The sequence below is a fragment of the Nerophis lumbriciformis genome, linkage group LG20 (genome assembly GCF_033978685.3).
Source record: "Nerophis lumbriciformis linkage group LG20, RoL_Nlum_v2.1, whole genome shotgun sequence".
NCBI classification, from domain to species: domain Eukaryota; kingdom Metazoa; phylum Chordata; class Actinopteri; order Syngnathiformes; family Syngnathidae; genus Nerophis; species Nerophis lumbriciformis.
This window is the reverse complement of record NC_084567.2, coordinates 30,708,154-30,725,000: the sequence shown is the minus strand read 5'-3', so window position 1 is coordinate 30,725,000 and position 16,847 is coordinate 30,708,154. Positions and strand designations below refer to the sequence as shown.

General features: G+C 36.0%; 1 protein-coding gene across 1 annotated transcript in view; it reads right to left on the bottom strand.

Annotated features, from left to right (window-relative positions):
* LOC133619637 (ephrin-A5b-like) overlaps positions 1-16,467 on the bottom strand; it is a 158,952-nt gene extending 142,485 nt beyond the window's left edge. The window contains exon 1 of the mRNA XM_061980794.2: positions 15,886-16,467. Within this exon, the coding sequence (XP_061836778.2) occupies positions 15,886-16,013 (128 nt within the window). The 5' untranslated portion in view covers positions 16,014-16,467. The remainder of the gene's footprint in view (positions 1-15,885) is intronic.
* Between the last annotated feature and the right edge of the window lie 380 nt (positions 16,468-16,847).

The following is a 16,847-nucleotide window of genomic DNA, read 5'->3' as shown; positions in this document are numbered from 1 at the left end:
TCCTGAAAGCTGATCTGTCCAGTTTTGGAGTTGATGTCAGCAGGCCAGGGAAGCTAGGGTCGATATTCTTCTCTTGATCATCTTCAGTGGCATAAGGGACGGTGTGAGCCAAGACATCCAGGGGGTTTAGCTCGCTCGTCTGCGGGAACAAACTGCCGCCATTGCTTGCCGTGCTACCGAGGTCCTTTGTCCCTGAATTGCTCACACACTCCGGCAGATTCAATGGGGGTCTGGCGGCAGATTTCTTTGACTTTATCGTTGGAAATGCATCTGCTTTGAGTGTCGCAGGATATCCACACATTCTTGCCATCTCTGTCGTAGCATAGCTTTCGTCGGTAAAGTGTGCGGAACAAACGTCCAATTTCTTGCCACTTTCGCATCTTTGGGCCACTGGTGCAACTTGAATCCGTCCCTGTTCGTGTTGTTACACCCTCCGACAACACACCGACGAGGCATGATGTCGCCAAGGTACGGAAAACAGTCGAAAAAACGGAAAATAACAGAGCTGATTTGACTCGGTGTTTGAGAAAATGGCGGATTGCTTCCCGTTGTGACGTCATCGCTCCGAGAGCAAATATTAGAAAGGCGTTTAATTCGCCAAAATTCACCCATTTAGAGTTCGGAAATCGGTTAAAAAAAAAATATGGTCTTTTTTCTGCAACATCAAGGTATATATTGACGCTTCCATAGGTCTGGTGATAATGTTCCCCTTTAACGGGCCGCATATGGCCCCCGGGCCTTAATTTGCCCAGATCTGTTAGAGAGCGATGCTGTGGTGAAAGATGCTAAAAAGTAAGGTTGTCATATCGTGTTGAATGCCAGCAGAAACAAAGTTTATTTTCTATTGCCTATCCTGTTCAGAGTCACAGTTGAGCTGGAGCCTACCCCAGAGGTGGTGTGGACCCTAGACTGGTCACCATCACATAGACAAAAAGAAAACAAGCAATAGTAGTTTAGGTTTTCTAGTCACAGGTGGAGTCGGCTCTCTTGGTTGCTTTGTTGGGTCTGCTCCTGTCTCTGGCCATGCTCACCCCATCACAGCAGACGATGGCGTGGAACACCGCAGAGGCCATCACAGTGTATATGTATATCTTGATATATTTTTTGGGTGAAAGTATACATATAAAGATATTCATTTTTGAGCGAGATTCACTGGAATTGAAGTGAATGACAACAGTACTGTAAACAGTCAGTGGCACTTTTATTAACCCAGTTAGTCAAGATGAGTATTAACAGCACAGAAAATAAACTGTTTAAGTAGCACAGAATTACATAACATAAATAAAATAGAAAAATATTATTTCTACGTAAAATAAATTACATAGCTGTGCAAATAATACATTTTTGGCAGCATTTCTCGTGCGAAATATGCCCCGTTTGGCAACTGGAGAACAGTTTGGATTACATGATAGAATGTTTTATCCAGACGCATACATACGTCCAAATGTGGCCGAGTAGACGCAATGTGGGTTTCCTGGACGTCGTCTATATCGCTAAAAGAAAAATCTATAGACGAGTATCCCTCTGCCATCTTCCACTACTTTTTTAATATATAAAGCTCATTATTTGGTTTCATCTGACCACAGAACTTTCCTCCAGAAGGTCTTATCTTTGTCCATGTGATGTCAGATGAAACAAAAATTGAGCTGTTTGGCCACAATACCCAGCAATATGTTTGGTGGAGAAAATTGCACAAAACCGCACGCACAAGAATCACTTTACTTACCACTGTAATTACCACACTACAATACTGTTCATTCAATGACTGTAAATAATGTAAAAACAAGAGTATAAAGAAGTCATACTGTTCCATTACCTTTGTTCATACTACTGTCACTACTCAACTGCCAAAGAACTGTAACACCTTAATATTTGTTGCTTCCTATACTGCATATACTGTTATACTATTTGATCTTGATACTGGTACTGTATTTGACTAGTGTACTTTTACTTGTACTGATACCTCTACCGTAACTACCGGTACTGTAACTTATTGTGCAACTTATTGTCTTGTAATTAATGTAAATCAGAGCTATTCAAATGTTTGTATTTTTAGTATTTAGTGTATTAGATTCTGCAACTAGTGTTGGGATCCCACTGTACGCAATATCTGAAGAGAATGGAAAAAAGCATTTAACTGTGGTGTACTCTGCATGTGACGAATACAACTTGAAACTTGAAAAGGTGAGGCCTTTACTCCCAGGACCACCATACCTACCTTCAAGCATGGTGGTGCTCTGGGCCTGTTTTGCTGCCAATGGAACTGGTGTTTTACAGAGAGTAAATGGGACAATGAAAAAGAAGGATTACCTCCAAATTCTTCAGGACAACCTAAAATCATCAGCCCGGAGGTTGGGTCTTGGGCACAGTTGGGTGTTCCAACAGGACAAAGACCCCAAACACATGTCAAAAGTGGTAAAGGAATGGCTAAATCAGGCTAGAATTAAGGTTTTAGAATGGCCTTCCCAAAGTCCTGACTTAAACGTGTGGACAATGCTGAAGAAACAAGTCCAAGTCAGAAAACCAACAAATTTAGCTGAACTGCACCAATTTTGTCAAGAGGAGTGGTCAAAAATTCAACCATAAGCTTGCCAGAAGCTTGTGGATGGCTACCAAAAGCGCCTTATTGCAGTGAAACTTGCCAAGGGACATGTAACCAAATATTAACATTGTTGTATGTATACTTTTGACCTAGCAGATTTGGTCACATTTTCAGTAGACCCATAATAAATTCATAAAAGAACCAAACTTCATTAATGTTTTTTTTGTGACAAACACTATCACAAAAAATAAGAGTTGTAGAAATTATTGGAAACTCACGACAACCATGACATTATGTTCTTTAGAAGTGTATGTAAACTTTTGACCACGACTGTATGTACAAGCACGTTTTGGCGTTTAGTAGCCCATGAGAGGGAGTGAGGAACACAACAAATAAGCGGCGTTTGGTAATTTTAACGTGAAATAAATGATATCGATATTACGATATTTTCTTAATTCATATCTCGTTTAAAAATATATCAATATATCTTACAATCTCGATATATCGTCCCAGCCCTAAATAAAAGGATAGATTCCATTTATATTCATGGTTAAGTTCACGATTACCAAATGAGAGGACGTTCATTTTGAGTTGTGGCTCAGCAAAGAGTGTTAATGGTGCAGCACTAAGTTCATAAAATGGAGGATAAACCTCGGATCTTTGTGATTTGTACTTATTGATACTTTTCTAAAGCTCCCGGGTAGGATATCCCATTGATTCACTTTCTTTGATCCTCATTGTGAGACTGACACTTCCTCGGTGGACACGCTGCTCTTGAACACGCCATGTGACATATCGCCTCTGGCCTCTTCCAAGGAAGCTCCTTTCACCTCCGTGACACTTGTTAGAATTCCGCTTCCCACCTCGGATAACACTCTGCTACGTCTCCTCCTTCCCGTCTTTCTCTACCCGCACACTTCAATGGCGACCAGGACAACAATAGCGGCCTTTCAGCAACACTGTTCCGGCGCTAAGAGAGAACCTCGGTCCTGGGACTTAGTCAATATTTGGACCTGGTTACCTTTTTGTGTCCGTTTTTAATCCGAGCAGAAGGGAAGCCAGGGTAAACACTTGAAACAATAACAACTATCACAACATCGGGGGAAATTGCACTATTGTTTCTGGAAGTGAAGATTTAACAAGAGGCCAGTGAAAGGAAAGCAAAAGACGAGAGGAAACAAGACACACACGTACGTACACAAAGCCCCTTTTTTGAAGCTTCGCGGCTATTTTACTTGATCACAGATCTTCACCGCCATGACAACACTGCTTAATGTTCCCAGCTTCCAATTGTGTCTGCCATCTGATTTGAAACATACTGATTTGTTAGGAACAAAAATGAGTTCCAGCTGCCGCGAGCCATGAGCAAGCTATGCTGACTGAATCCAAGCCATTGCCCAGGAGAAGTACTAGGAAAATGAAAAGAGTCCTAGAAACCAGTTGTAGACCAGAGACACATGGAATATGAAAGGGATTCTTAAACCACCAGAAAGAGAATATAGTCTGAAGAATAAAAATGTCTACAGGATTTTAGTGAGGCTCAGGGAAGAGTTTTTAATGGCTTATAAAAGATCCAAAAATGTGGATTGATGCTTAGAAATGAATGGATTTTGAGCTGGAAGGCTATCAACTGATTTAAATCAACTGGAAGAATAATAATTGACAAAGCACTGAGTAAAGAACTTTTGATAAACTTCCATTTAAGAAAGAATAAATCAGGCAGAATTCTGAGAACATTATTTATTTATTATTAGCCTTTATTTAACCAGGTAAAATCCCATTGAGATGAAAGATCTCTTTTCCAAGGGAGACCTGGCCAAGAGGGCAGCAGCAAGGTTACATTAAAAACAGTAAACAAATACATAAAACATCACATGTACAACATTAAAACTTGCTCACATGACACATGTGCATACAGATAAGGTAGACTGCAGTCCTTTCACAAAAGCTTTAAACTCATTCAACGTAACTAGGGTTTGAAGTTTAATATTCGATTGTAGGTTATTCCAAGCCTTCGGTGCTGAAAACCTAAATGCTTTCTTGCCCAGTTCAGTTCTTACTTTGGGGACGACAAATTGCAGAACATTTATTGAACGAAGATTGTGACGTCCTTGTTTCTTTGTTAAAAGACAAGACAGATAAGATAGAGTGATACCCAGAATAGTTTTTAGATGAAAACATACCAATGATTGAGGCGTCGAGCACATAAAGATGTCCAGTTAACCATTGAGTATAACACACAATGGTGAGTAAGGGGAGCGCAGTTGGTGATGAATCTCAGTGCCCCGTGGTACACACTATCCAGCTTGTGGAGACAACCAGCAGTAGCATTCATGTACAACACATCTCCATAGTCAATAACAGGTAAAAAGGTTGTTTCCACCAATTTCTGCTTCACAGTAAAGGAAAAGCAAGACTTGTTTCTATAATAAAATCCCAGTAAAAGTTTCAGTTTTTTTACATAACATAAGAGTCTGTTATAATTTATTCCTCAATTCATTCATTATTATGAAAATTTGAAATAATGTATTATGATTACTTTCCAACCCATCCATCCATCCATTTTATAGGCAGAGAAGCCCAGACTTCGCGTTCCCAGCCCAGCCAGGAGACATAGTCTTACCAACGTGTCCTGGGTTTTCAATGTGGCCTCCTGCCGGTCGGAGGTGCCCTAAACACCTGCCTAGAGAGGCATTCGGGTGGCATCCTGACCAGATGCCCGAACCACCTCATCTGGCTCCTCTCGATGAGCTCCCCCCGGATGACAGAGCTTCTCACCCTATCTCTAAGGGAGAGCCCCGTCACCCGGCAGAGGAAACTCATTTAAGTTACCGGTACGTTAAAGTTAAAGTACCAATGATTGTCACACACACACTATGTGTGGTGAAATTTTTCCTCTGCATTTGACCCACCCCCTGGGAGGTGAGGGGAGCAGTGGGCAGCAGCGGTGCCACGCCCGGGAATCATTTTTGGTGATTTAACCCCCAATTCCAACCCTTGATGCTGAGTGCCAAGCAGGGAGGTAATGGGTCCCATTTTTATAGTCTTTGGTATGACTCGGCCGGGGTTTGAACTCACAACCTACCGATCTCAGGGCGGACACTCTAACTACTAGGGCACTGAGTAGGTTATTCTGACGCTTATAAGCGTGATCTTGTCCTTTCGGTCATAACCCAAAGCTAATGACCATAAGTGAGGATGGGAACGTAGATCGACCCGTAAATTGAGAGCTTTTGCCTTCCGGCTCAGCTCCTTCTTCACCACAACAGATTGATACGGCGTCCGCATTACTGAAGACGCCACGCCGATCTCACGATCCAATCCAGTTAATGTATTCATTATTATTTCATAATTTTACTATTATTACATGATTTGTTTCATTCTTTTATTACACATTATTTCAGTCAGTATTTATTAGAGATGTCCGATAATATCGGACTGCCGATATTATCGGCCGATAAATGCTTTAAAATGTAATTATCGGAAATGATCGGTATCGGTTTCAAAAAGTAAAATGTATGACTTTTTAAAACGCCGCTGTACGGAGTGGTACACGGACGTAGGGAGAAGAACAGAGCGCCAATAAAACTTAAAGGCACTGCCTTTGCATGCTGGTCCAATCACATACTATCTACGGCTTTTCACACACAAAAGTGAATGCAGCCACACTGAGGGTGGCCGTTTAAACAACTTTAACACTGTTACAAATATGCGCCACACTGTGAACCCACACCAAACAAGAATGACAAACACATTTCGGGAGAACATCCGCACCGTAACACAACATAAACACAACAGACAAATACCCAGAACCCCTTGCAGCACTAACTCGTCCGGGACGCTACAATATACACCCCCCTCTACCCCCTACCCCCCACCTCCAACACGCCCACTTTGACCTCCTCATGCTCTCTCAGGGAGAGCATGTCCCAAATTCCAAGCTGCTGTTTTGAGGCATGTTAAAAAAAATAATGCACTTTGTGACTTCATTAATAAATATGGCAGTGCCATGTTGGCATTTTTTTCCATAACTTGAGTTGATTTACTTTGGAAAACCTTTTTAATGCATCCAGCAGGGCATCACAACAAAATTAGGCATAATAATATGTTAATTCCACAACTGTATATATCAGTATCGGTTGATATTGGAATCAGTAATTAAGAGTTGGACAATATCGGAATATCGGATATCGGCAAAAAAGCCTTTATCGGACATCTCTAATCATTAGACTATGTACCAAATAAAATGGCTTCGAGGTCGGTAAGCAAAACCACAATTATTCCGTACATTAGGCGCACTGTCGAGTTTCGAGAAAAAAAAAGGATGTTAAGCGCGCCTTATAGTCCGGAAAATACGGTAAATATTCAAGCTCTACAACAGGTACGAAACTAACAGTGTTCAGATTGTAATCATCCAAATATGATTAGCAAAGTAGACGGCCGTCAACATTGTGGCACAGAGAGCTAACGATGGCGACAACATGTAACCTAGCTAGATGATGCTAACCATGCTAACTAGCGAGCTTGTTTCAGTGCTCCCGATCGTCACCCCGTCCCACAACACGGTGTTTACGCAAAAGGAATAGCGAGTACCTGTGGATGAGGAGAGCAATCAACAAATTTACGTTGGGATCGATCGTATTTTCTTTGATATTTCGATAAAAAAACGCACTAGATAATATGTTGATGCAAAAAAATTGCGTGCCTGTATGGACGATGATGCACATTTGCAAGTAGCAATGATGTAAACAGCGTATTCAGCATCATAAATGGTCAATTACCGTATTTTTTGGAGTGTAAGTCGCACCGTAGTATAAGTCGCACCTGCCGAAAATGCATAATAAAGAAGGAAAAAAACATATATAAGTCGCACTGAAGCCCGTCCAAACTATTTAAAAAACTGCGACTTATAGTCCGAAAAATACGGTAGTTTCTTTTTAGTCTTGTATCACTTAGGGTTGTACGGTATACCGGTATTAGAAAAGTACCGCGATACTAATGAATCATACTTGGTACTATACCGCCTCTGAAAAGTACCGATCCACCACAACCAAAATTTGAGGTATCATCCAAAACTAATGTAAAGCATCCAAACAACAGAAAATTAAGTGAGTATTACATTTTAACAGAAGTGTAGATAGAACATGTTAAAAGAGAAAGTAAGGAAATATTAACAGTTCGATGTCACCATGGCGATGTAATTGATGAACAACGTGAAAATAGGTCAATGTATTAGATACAGCCGCTTGACTATGTATTTCAGGATTGCATGCATCCTGGTAGGGTTGTACGGTATACCGCTATTAGTATAGTACCGCGATACTAATTAATCATATTCGGTACTATACCGCCTCTGAAAAGTACCGGTCCGTAAGTAATTTTGTTACAAGTATCATCCCCTCAGGACGAGGAATAGCTAAACATGCTTCACTACACACCGTAGCTCACCGGCGTCACAATATAAACAAACGCCATTGGTGGATCGACTGTAATGATACCAAGTACAGTAGCGTATCTAGTCAATACTACTAAGATTACGTCGATATTGTTTGGCATCACAACATCTTCTTTGGGTTTTTTTTAAATGTATATTATGTTTATAAACTCAGGAAATATGTCCCTGGACTTTGAATAGGACCAATGTATGATCCTGTGACGACTTGGTATCGGATTGATACCCAAATTTGTGGTATCATCCAAAACTAATGTAAAGTATCAAACAATAGAAGAATAACAAAAGCTAGCGCGCCTGAATGTAAAATGCCATGAGTGGATCTACAACTGACATCCACTGTAATGATACCAAATACAACAGCGTATATAGTCAATACAACTATGATTACATCTATACTTTTTTCCTTTTTTTAAAAAAAAATCATCTTATGTTTATAAACTCAGGAAATATGTCCCTGGACACATGAGGACTTTGAATATGACCAATGTATGATCCTGTAACTACTTGGTATCGGATTGATACCTAAATTTGTTGTATCATCCAAAACTAATGTAAAGCATCCAAACAACAGAAGAATAAGTGATTATTACATTTTAACAGAAGTGTAGATAGAACATGTTAAAAGAGAAAGTAAGCAGATATTAACAGTAAATGAACGAGTAGATTAATAATTCATTTTCTACCACTTGTCTTTAATAATTTTGACAAAATAATAGGTAGATAAATGACACAATATGTTACTGCATACATCAGCAGCTAAATTATGAGCCTTTGTTTGCTTACTTACTACTAAAAAACAAGTTTTCTTGTATGTTCACGATTTTATTTAAGGACAAACTTGCAATAAGAAACATATGTTTAATGTACTATAAGAATTTTTGTTAAAATAAAGCCAATAATGCAATTTTTTGTGGTCCCCTTTATTTAAAAAAGTACCGAAAAGTATCAAAATAATTTTGGTACTGGTACCAAAATATTGGTATCGGGACAACACCAACAATTATTTGACATAATTTTTTGGATTATTTTTCTACATACATATTCATATTTGTTTATATTATTCATCTTATGTAATATACTTTGTTGTTTACTCAGCATGTTAATAAAACAATTGAACTAATCTCCTGTTTTCTAAGTTTTTAGTGCAGATGCTTTAGACCCTTTTGAATTGAAACTAAATAAAAATGATATTAATTGAGATTGGGAAACATGACAAAATAAGTGTGAGGTGTATCAGGTCAAGAACTACACTTTTCAAACATGAATTCAGCTGCTGAAAATAATATTTGATGACAGAACGACTAATAAACTTGCATCTTTACAGAAAGTTCAGGATGATATTGTCAGGATTGAGTGAGCTGACAATTCTCTGAAGAATATTGGGATACTTTCTTTCTTTCTTTCCCAGCTGTCACTCGGTTAGTCCACCCAATGAGCTTCTTTGATGAGGAAGGCTATCAGTTTCCATGGCGTTGGAGACACAAACGGCTTGAGAGATTAGAAAGGGAACCTCAGCCCAAATTCTTATGCTAATCCAAGCTATCAGCAACAAATAAACACCTTCGATCACATGACCCAAGTGGCTTTTAATGAAGCAGATAAATAGCGTGAGTGAGAATTCACTAACAGTTTCTTGTGAGAGCAGTGGTAAATAACCAAAATGGATTCCCCAAACAGATAATGAAGATTTGCAGCTCATTTTTTTACTGCCGAGAAATGTAAGACTTTTTTAGGTCACATATCAAAGACGACGTTTTGATTCTTCCGACGTCGGTACAAAATGTTTTTATGTGTTCTGTCATTTACGGAATACTGTTTCATGGATTTTGTGCCGAAAAAAAACATCCTACTTTGCAGTTTTCTGAAATAGTGTATTTTGAATTTAACTAAATTCAAGTTTCAAGTGTGAAAATGTATCAGTTAACCTGTGAAGATACGACAATCAAAAAGGAACACATCAACAAATATCATAATTCATAAATGTAAAAAATGAGGTTTGTTCATATGCTACTTTTTTATTGCGATTTTCTCACGTATTCAAAATAACTTAAGACAGAGATGTCAACAATTAAATATATAATAATATAATAGCAGTTTTCTGAAATAGTGTTATTTTTAATTGAATTTAAGTCAAGTTTCAAGTGTCCAAATGTATCAGTTACCTGTAAAAAGACGAAATTCAAAAAGGATCACATCAACACAAATCATAATTCATAGATGAAAATGAGGTTTGTCCATATGCTACTTTTTTATTGCAATTTTCTCACGTATTCAAAATAACTTAAGACAGAGATGTCAACAATTAAATATATAATAATATAATAGCAGTTTTCTGAAATAGTGTTATTTTTAATTGAATTTAAGTCAAGCTTTAAGTGTCAAAATGTGTCAGTTACCTGTAAAAAGACGATAATCAAAAAGGAACACATCAACACCTAATTCATAGATGTAAAAAAATAGGTTTGTTCATATGCTACTTTTTTATTGCGATTTTTTCACGTTTTCAAAATAACTTAAGACAGAGATGTCAACAATTAAACATATAACAATATAACAGCAGTTTTCTGAAATAGTGTATTTTAAATTGAATTTAAGTCAAGTTTCAAGTGTCAAAATGTATCAGTTAACCTGTAAAAATACAACAATCAAAAAGGAACACATCAACACAAATCATAATACATAGATGAAAACTACGTTTGTTGGTATGCTACTTTTTTATTGCGATTTTCTCACATATTCAAAATAACTTAAGATAGAGATGTCAACAATTAAACATATAATAATATTAATAGCAAGTTTTCTGAAATAGTGTATTTTAAATTGAATTTAAGTCAAGTTTCAAGTGACAAAATGTATCAGTTAACCTGTAAAAATATGACAATCAAAAAGGAGCACATCAACACAAATCATAATTCATAGATGTAAAAAATTAGGTTTGTTCATATGCTACTTTTCTATTGCGATTTTCTCACGTATTCAAAATAACTTAAGACAGAGATGTCAACAATTAAACATATAATAATATAATAGCAGTTTTCTGAAATAGTGTATTTTAAATTGAATTTAAGTCAAGTTTCAAGTGTCCAAATGTATCAGTTAACCTGTAAAAATATGACAATCAAAAAGGAACACATCAACAAATATCATAATTCATAGATGTAAAAAATGAGGTTTGTTCATATGCTACTTTTTTATTGCGATTTTCTCACGTATTCAAAATAACTTAAGACAGAGATGTCAACAATTAAATATATAATAATATAATAGCAGTTTTCTGAAATAGTGTTATTTTTAATTGAATTTAAGTCAAGTTTCAAGTGTCAAAATGTACCAGTTAACCTGTAAAAATATGACAATCATAAAGGAACACATCAACAAATATCATAATTCATAGATGTAAAAAATTAGGTTTGTTCATATGCTACTTTTTTTTTGGCGATTTTTTCACGTATTCAAAATAACTTAAGACATAGATGTCAACAATTAAACATATAATAATATAATAGCAGTTTTCTGAAATAGTGTTATTTTTAATTGAATTTAAGTCAAGTTTCAAATGTCAAAATGTATCAGTTAACCTGTAAAAATATGACAATCAAAAAGGAACACATCAACACATGTCATAATACATAGATAGATGTAAATGAGGTTTGTTGGCATGCTACTTTTTTATTGCGATTTTCTCACGTATTCAAAATAACTTAAGATAGAGATGTCAACAATTAAATGATTGGCAACACTAAAAATTGGCCCTAGTGTGTGAATGTGAGTGTGAATGTTGTCTATCTGTGTTGGCCCTGTGATGAGGGTCCAGGGTGTACCGCGCCTTCTGCCCGAATGCAGCTGAGATAGGCTTCAGCACCCCCCCTGCGACCCCAAAAAGGGACAAGCGGTAGAAAATGGATGGGTGGATTGATAATGTATGCACATTTTAGCTTTGTGTTCGAGGTGGCAAAGCAAATTACGGAAGTGCAATATCTAATAATTGATGACAACCAGCCTCCTCTGCAGTGGACATTTGTGTTTTGCATACCAGGACTATTTTTTTTTTTAAGTGTAACGGTGACAAAAGACATACACACAAAAAAAAATCACTGGAGAGGACATAATTTTAATGCGTTTTAAATTATTTGTAGAATATTCCGACTGACCAAATAACTAACATTCCATAGCCATAATTGTGCTTCATTTGCATAAAACCTGGTTATCTCAGTATGAAATGTTTGCATCCTGATGTACAAATGTTTGTCAATTTAAAAAAAAAAAAAAAGCTTCAATTGTGAAAACTCCAAAATAAACGGCTTTGTTGAAGAAAGAATTTGTATAACGACCGACTTAACTTTAGAAAATGATACACTGCAAAAAGTCAGTGTTCAAAAACAAGAAAAAAAAAATACAAAAATGAGGGGTATTTTGTTTGAACTAAGCAAAATTATCTGCCAATAGAACAAGAAAATTTGGCTTGTCAAGACTTTCCAAAACAAGTAAAATTAGCTAACCTCAATGAACCCCAAAATACCTTAAAATAAGTATATTCTCACTAATAAGAAGTGCACTTTTCTTGGTAGAAAAAAAAAATACTTTTTTGCTCAATATGTTGAAAAATATTCTTCAATTAAGTAAATGCTAGTGCCATTATCTTGACATAATGATATGCGCTCGGCATCATGATTTTTTTTTTCATGCTTAAAGTAAGAAATTATTACTTTAAAAAAGTAGTTTTAATACTTGTGAGTGTTGATGATACAGCTTTGCATCAGTTGATATTCTAGTTTCAAGCATGTTTTACTCAATATAGGTCATCAAATCTCAGCAACAAGCTGTAATATCTTACTGAGATCATTTAGGACCGAAACTATTAAAACAAGTAAAACACTAACATAAAATCTGCTTAATGAGAAGAATGATCTTATCAGACAGAAAATAAGCAAATATCACCCTTATTTGAGATATTTAATCTTACTTAGATTTCAGTTTTTGCAGTGTAAAAATGTACTTTTTCTCACATCTTCAGAACAATTGCCTTTTTCTTACTCGGTTTCCAGAGTACAAATCTGCATAGCAACAGAGGAATATCTGTGTATCAAACGCAAGAAATCCCCTCAAGACGTAGACTGACTCTGAAGGCAGAAAAATAACGTTCAATAATACCAATTTATAAATTGAACGAACTCATACATTAAGATTTGTGGTCAGAATTTGGAAAAAGATTGACGGATGTTTGGTATTTAAAAAAAATATTGCGTTATAATACGTATTTATTATAGATGTTTTAATTCAATGAAGTTATCTATCTGAGCAAATCAGCAGCCAGCATCAACACACACGTGAATGATCTGCGGGGCAGCACGGTGGTGTAGTGGTTAGCACTTCGGCCTCAAAATCACTTGGAACGATCTCCGTGTTTGTCAGCTGACTTTACTCCCACATCGCAAACATGAGTGTGTTAGCCTAATTGGAGATGTTAAATGTACTGAAGGTGTGAACGTGGGTGTGAATGCTGCCCAAAGACAGCTGGGATAGGTTCCAGCACAACCCTAATGAAGACAAGCGCTATAACAACATGGAAAACCAATGGAAAACAGGAATGCTTGTTTATGTAAATTATAATAACAGGCTTTTAGGAAAAACATTCATAATATTCTATTTAAATTGAAGTCAGGAATGAAAAATAAGTCACTGAAAGTTATTAATTTCTTTAGCTGCCTTTCAAGCCAACAAAGCCACGACTGGAAACCGTAGCTGGCGGTGCTGCCCCAGTTCTGACCCTGACCACAAGTTTCTTAACCCGCAGCTCGTTTGGTTAGTAGCGATTGTGTGACCTCAGCATGTGTGCATCTCTCACAAGACTCTTGGCCGCTGCTAAAGCACCCGTGTGCCCCCTTTTTGTCTCACCCAGCAGGGGTTGAGTGGTGGGGGGGGAGAGGGGGGACATTGTGCACGAAGGGAGGTTAGGGGTGCAGGGAGGTGGTTGCATGGGTGCCAAGAAAACAGACGCAAGATCAGTTTGAAAACCGTAAGAGAAAAAAAATACTACAGGACAAACAATGGACTTAAACTTCATGCAGCATTCCTGAAAGTCAACGTCCTCTGCAGTGTACATTTTTATTTCTATTTCATTTGTTACGCTGTTTCTCAGAAAAACATTTAACTTATGAAGCATTGAAATATATAACCGGTATACCAAACAAATGATAGTATACCAAACATATAAATAGTATGCCAAACAAATAAGAAGTAGTATAGCATAAATATAAAAAAATATACCAAAGATATTAATACTATACCAAACCTACAAATAGTATACCAATCATACAAATATTATACCAAACATGTAAATATTATACCAACATAAAAATGGTATACCAATAATATAAATATTATACCAAACATACATATAGTATGCCAAACATATGTTATAGTATACCAAACATATAAAGATTATAGCAAACATATAAATAGTATACCAAACAAATTAGTACACCAAACCTACAAATAGTATATCAATCATATAAATATTACACAAAACATGTAAACATTATACCAAACATACAAATGGTATACCAATAACATAAATATCATACCAAACATGCATATAGTATGTCAAACATATACATATTATACCAAATATATGCCGAACATATGTTATAGTATAAAAAACATATTAAAAAAATAGCAAACATATAAATAGTATACCAAACAAAGAAGTAGTAAAGCAAACCTACAAATAGTATACCAATCATATAAATATTACACAAAACATGTAAACATTAAACCGAACATACAAATGGTATACCAATAATATAAATACCATACCAAACATGCATATAGTATGTCAAACATATACATATTATACCAAATATATGCCGAACATATGTTATAGTATGAAAAAAATGTAAAAATTATAGCAAACATATAAATAGTATACCAAACAAATAAGTAGTATACCAAACCTACAATTAGGATACCAATCATATAAATATTACACAAAACATGTGAACATTATAGAAAACATACAAATGGTACACTAATACTATAAATATTATACCAAACATGTAAATATTATACCAAACATATAATTAAATGGAAACCTACAAATAGTATACCAATCATATAAATAATATACAAAACATGTAAATATTATACCAAACCTACAAATGGTATACCAATAATATAAATGATATACCAAACCTACAAATAGTATACCAATCATATAAATAATATAAAAAACATGTAAATAGTATACCAAACATACAAATAGTATACCAATCATATAAATAATATAAAAACCATGTAAACATTATACCAAACATACAAATGGTATACCAATAATATAAATATTAAACCAAACATACATATTGTATGCCAAACATGTTATAGTATACCACACATATAAAGATTATAGCAAACATATAAATAGTATGCCATACATATAAACCATACCAGTCCAAACAAATTACCAAAATGCAATCTCATTTGTGCTGCTTTGACAATAAAGTTCTTTGTATCCTTCAATCCAAACTAAGATGGCAAGAACCTTTGATGTCAACAACGCTCACAGACTTGCTGACAAACAATGTCCTCAAAACGTGGTAAAAGTAGTACTTTTATAGTAGTTTAATAGTAGTTTGTAGTAAAATAAGTACTTGTAATACAAGACATAGTAAAATAAGTACATTTATTACAAGACGTAGTAAATAAATACATAAAAATGTAATAATGCTTGAGATATAAATACGAGTATGAGATATAAATAAATATTAAACAAGCTGTTCATTCAACAACATTGGAAATGATGCATTTCATACAAATAAAGCAGCATTGATATTTTCCCAGCACTTTCTGTTCGTGAATGAATAAGAAAGAAAAAGGCGGCTGAGGAACTTACTTGGGGTTGGTGCGGTTCCAGAAGACGGCGTAGCGGTCCGACACCACTTTGGAAGCCTGGTCCTGGCCGTGCACACACATGTTGATGACGATGAGGAGCAGGAGGAAGATCATGTCCACCTGAAGCATGCTGGCGATATCAGTTCGCGATATGAAGCCAAACTTGACCAAAAGTCCTTCAAGTTTCTTTGGTAAAAAAAAAAAAAAAAAAAGTTCAGTTTTCTTTGCTTTGGAGTTGAAACATCAAAGAGTAAATCCCAAACAAACTCCGTTAAATCTAAAAATATTCTTCAAAGAGAATAAAGGCAAATAAAATGTAGAACCGATGCAGTCTGTGTGATGTAAATCCTCTCAGCTGCGATCTCTGACCAAAAAAAGCAAGAAAACAGAAACTGATCCGACAGACGAAAATGTCCAAAAGAATCAAAAAACGTTCACACACGCGAAACGGCCCAGGCTCCTGATGACGTCACGCAGTCGATAATCGCCGACGATAATCGGCGTCAATAATCACGGAAGAGAAGATCAAATGTGCGCTTTCGGGTCTCTTCAATCCACATGCTTCTCTGGACCCTCCTCCTCCTCCCTCTCTCTCCCTCGCTTTACTCACTCAAGTCCTGGCCGATACTGAACACTCTTGATATCAACCCAATACCACATCAATACAGGCACGATACGATACGTTTTCATCGGATGATTTTGTAAAGATAAAAAAATAAACTTATTTGTTAACACCTAAAACATTCCAGATAACTGTGACTCGTCAGTTTTATTCATAACTCTTTCCAAAAGACAACATCTACGAAAAAACCAAAATATATTTATCAATATATAGATACATATCAATAATAATGTAGATACAGTTAATTAATGACGTGAATTTTATGTAACGTAATTTATATAATTTTATATAATAATATATGGTTTATATATTTGGTATACTATTGATATGTTTGCTATTAA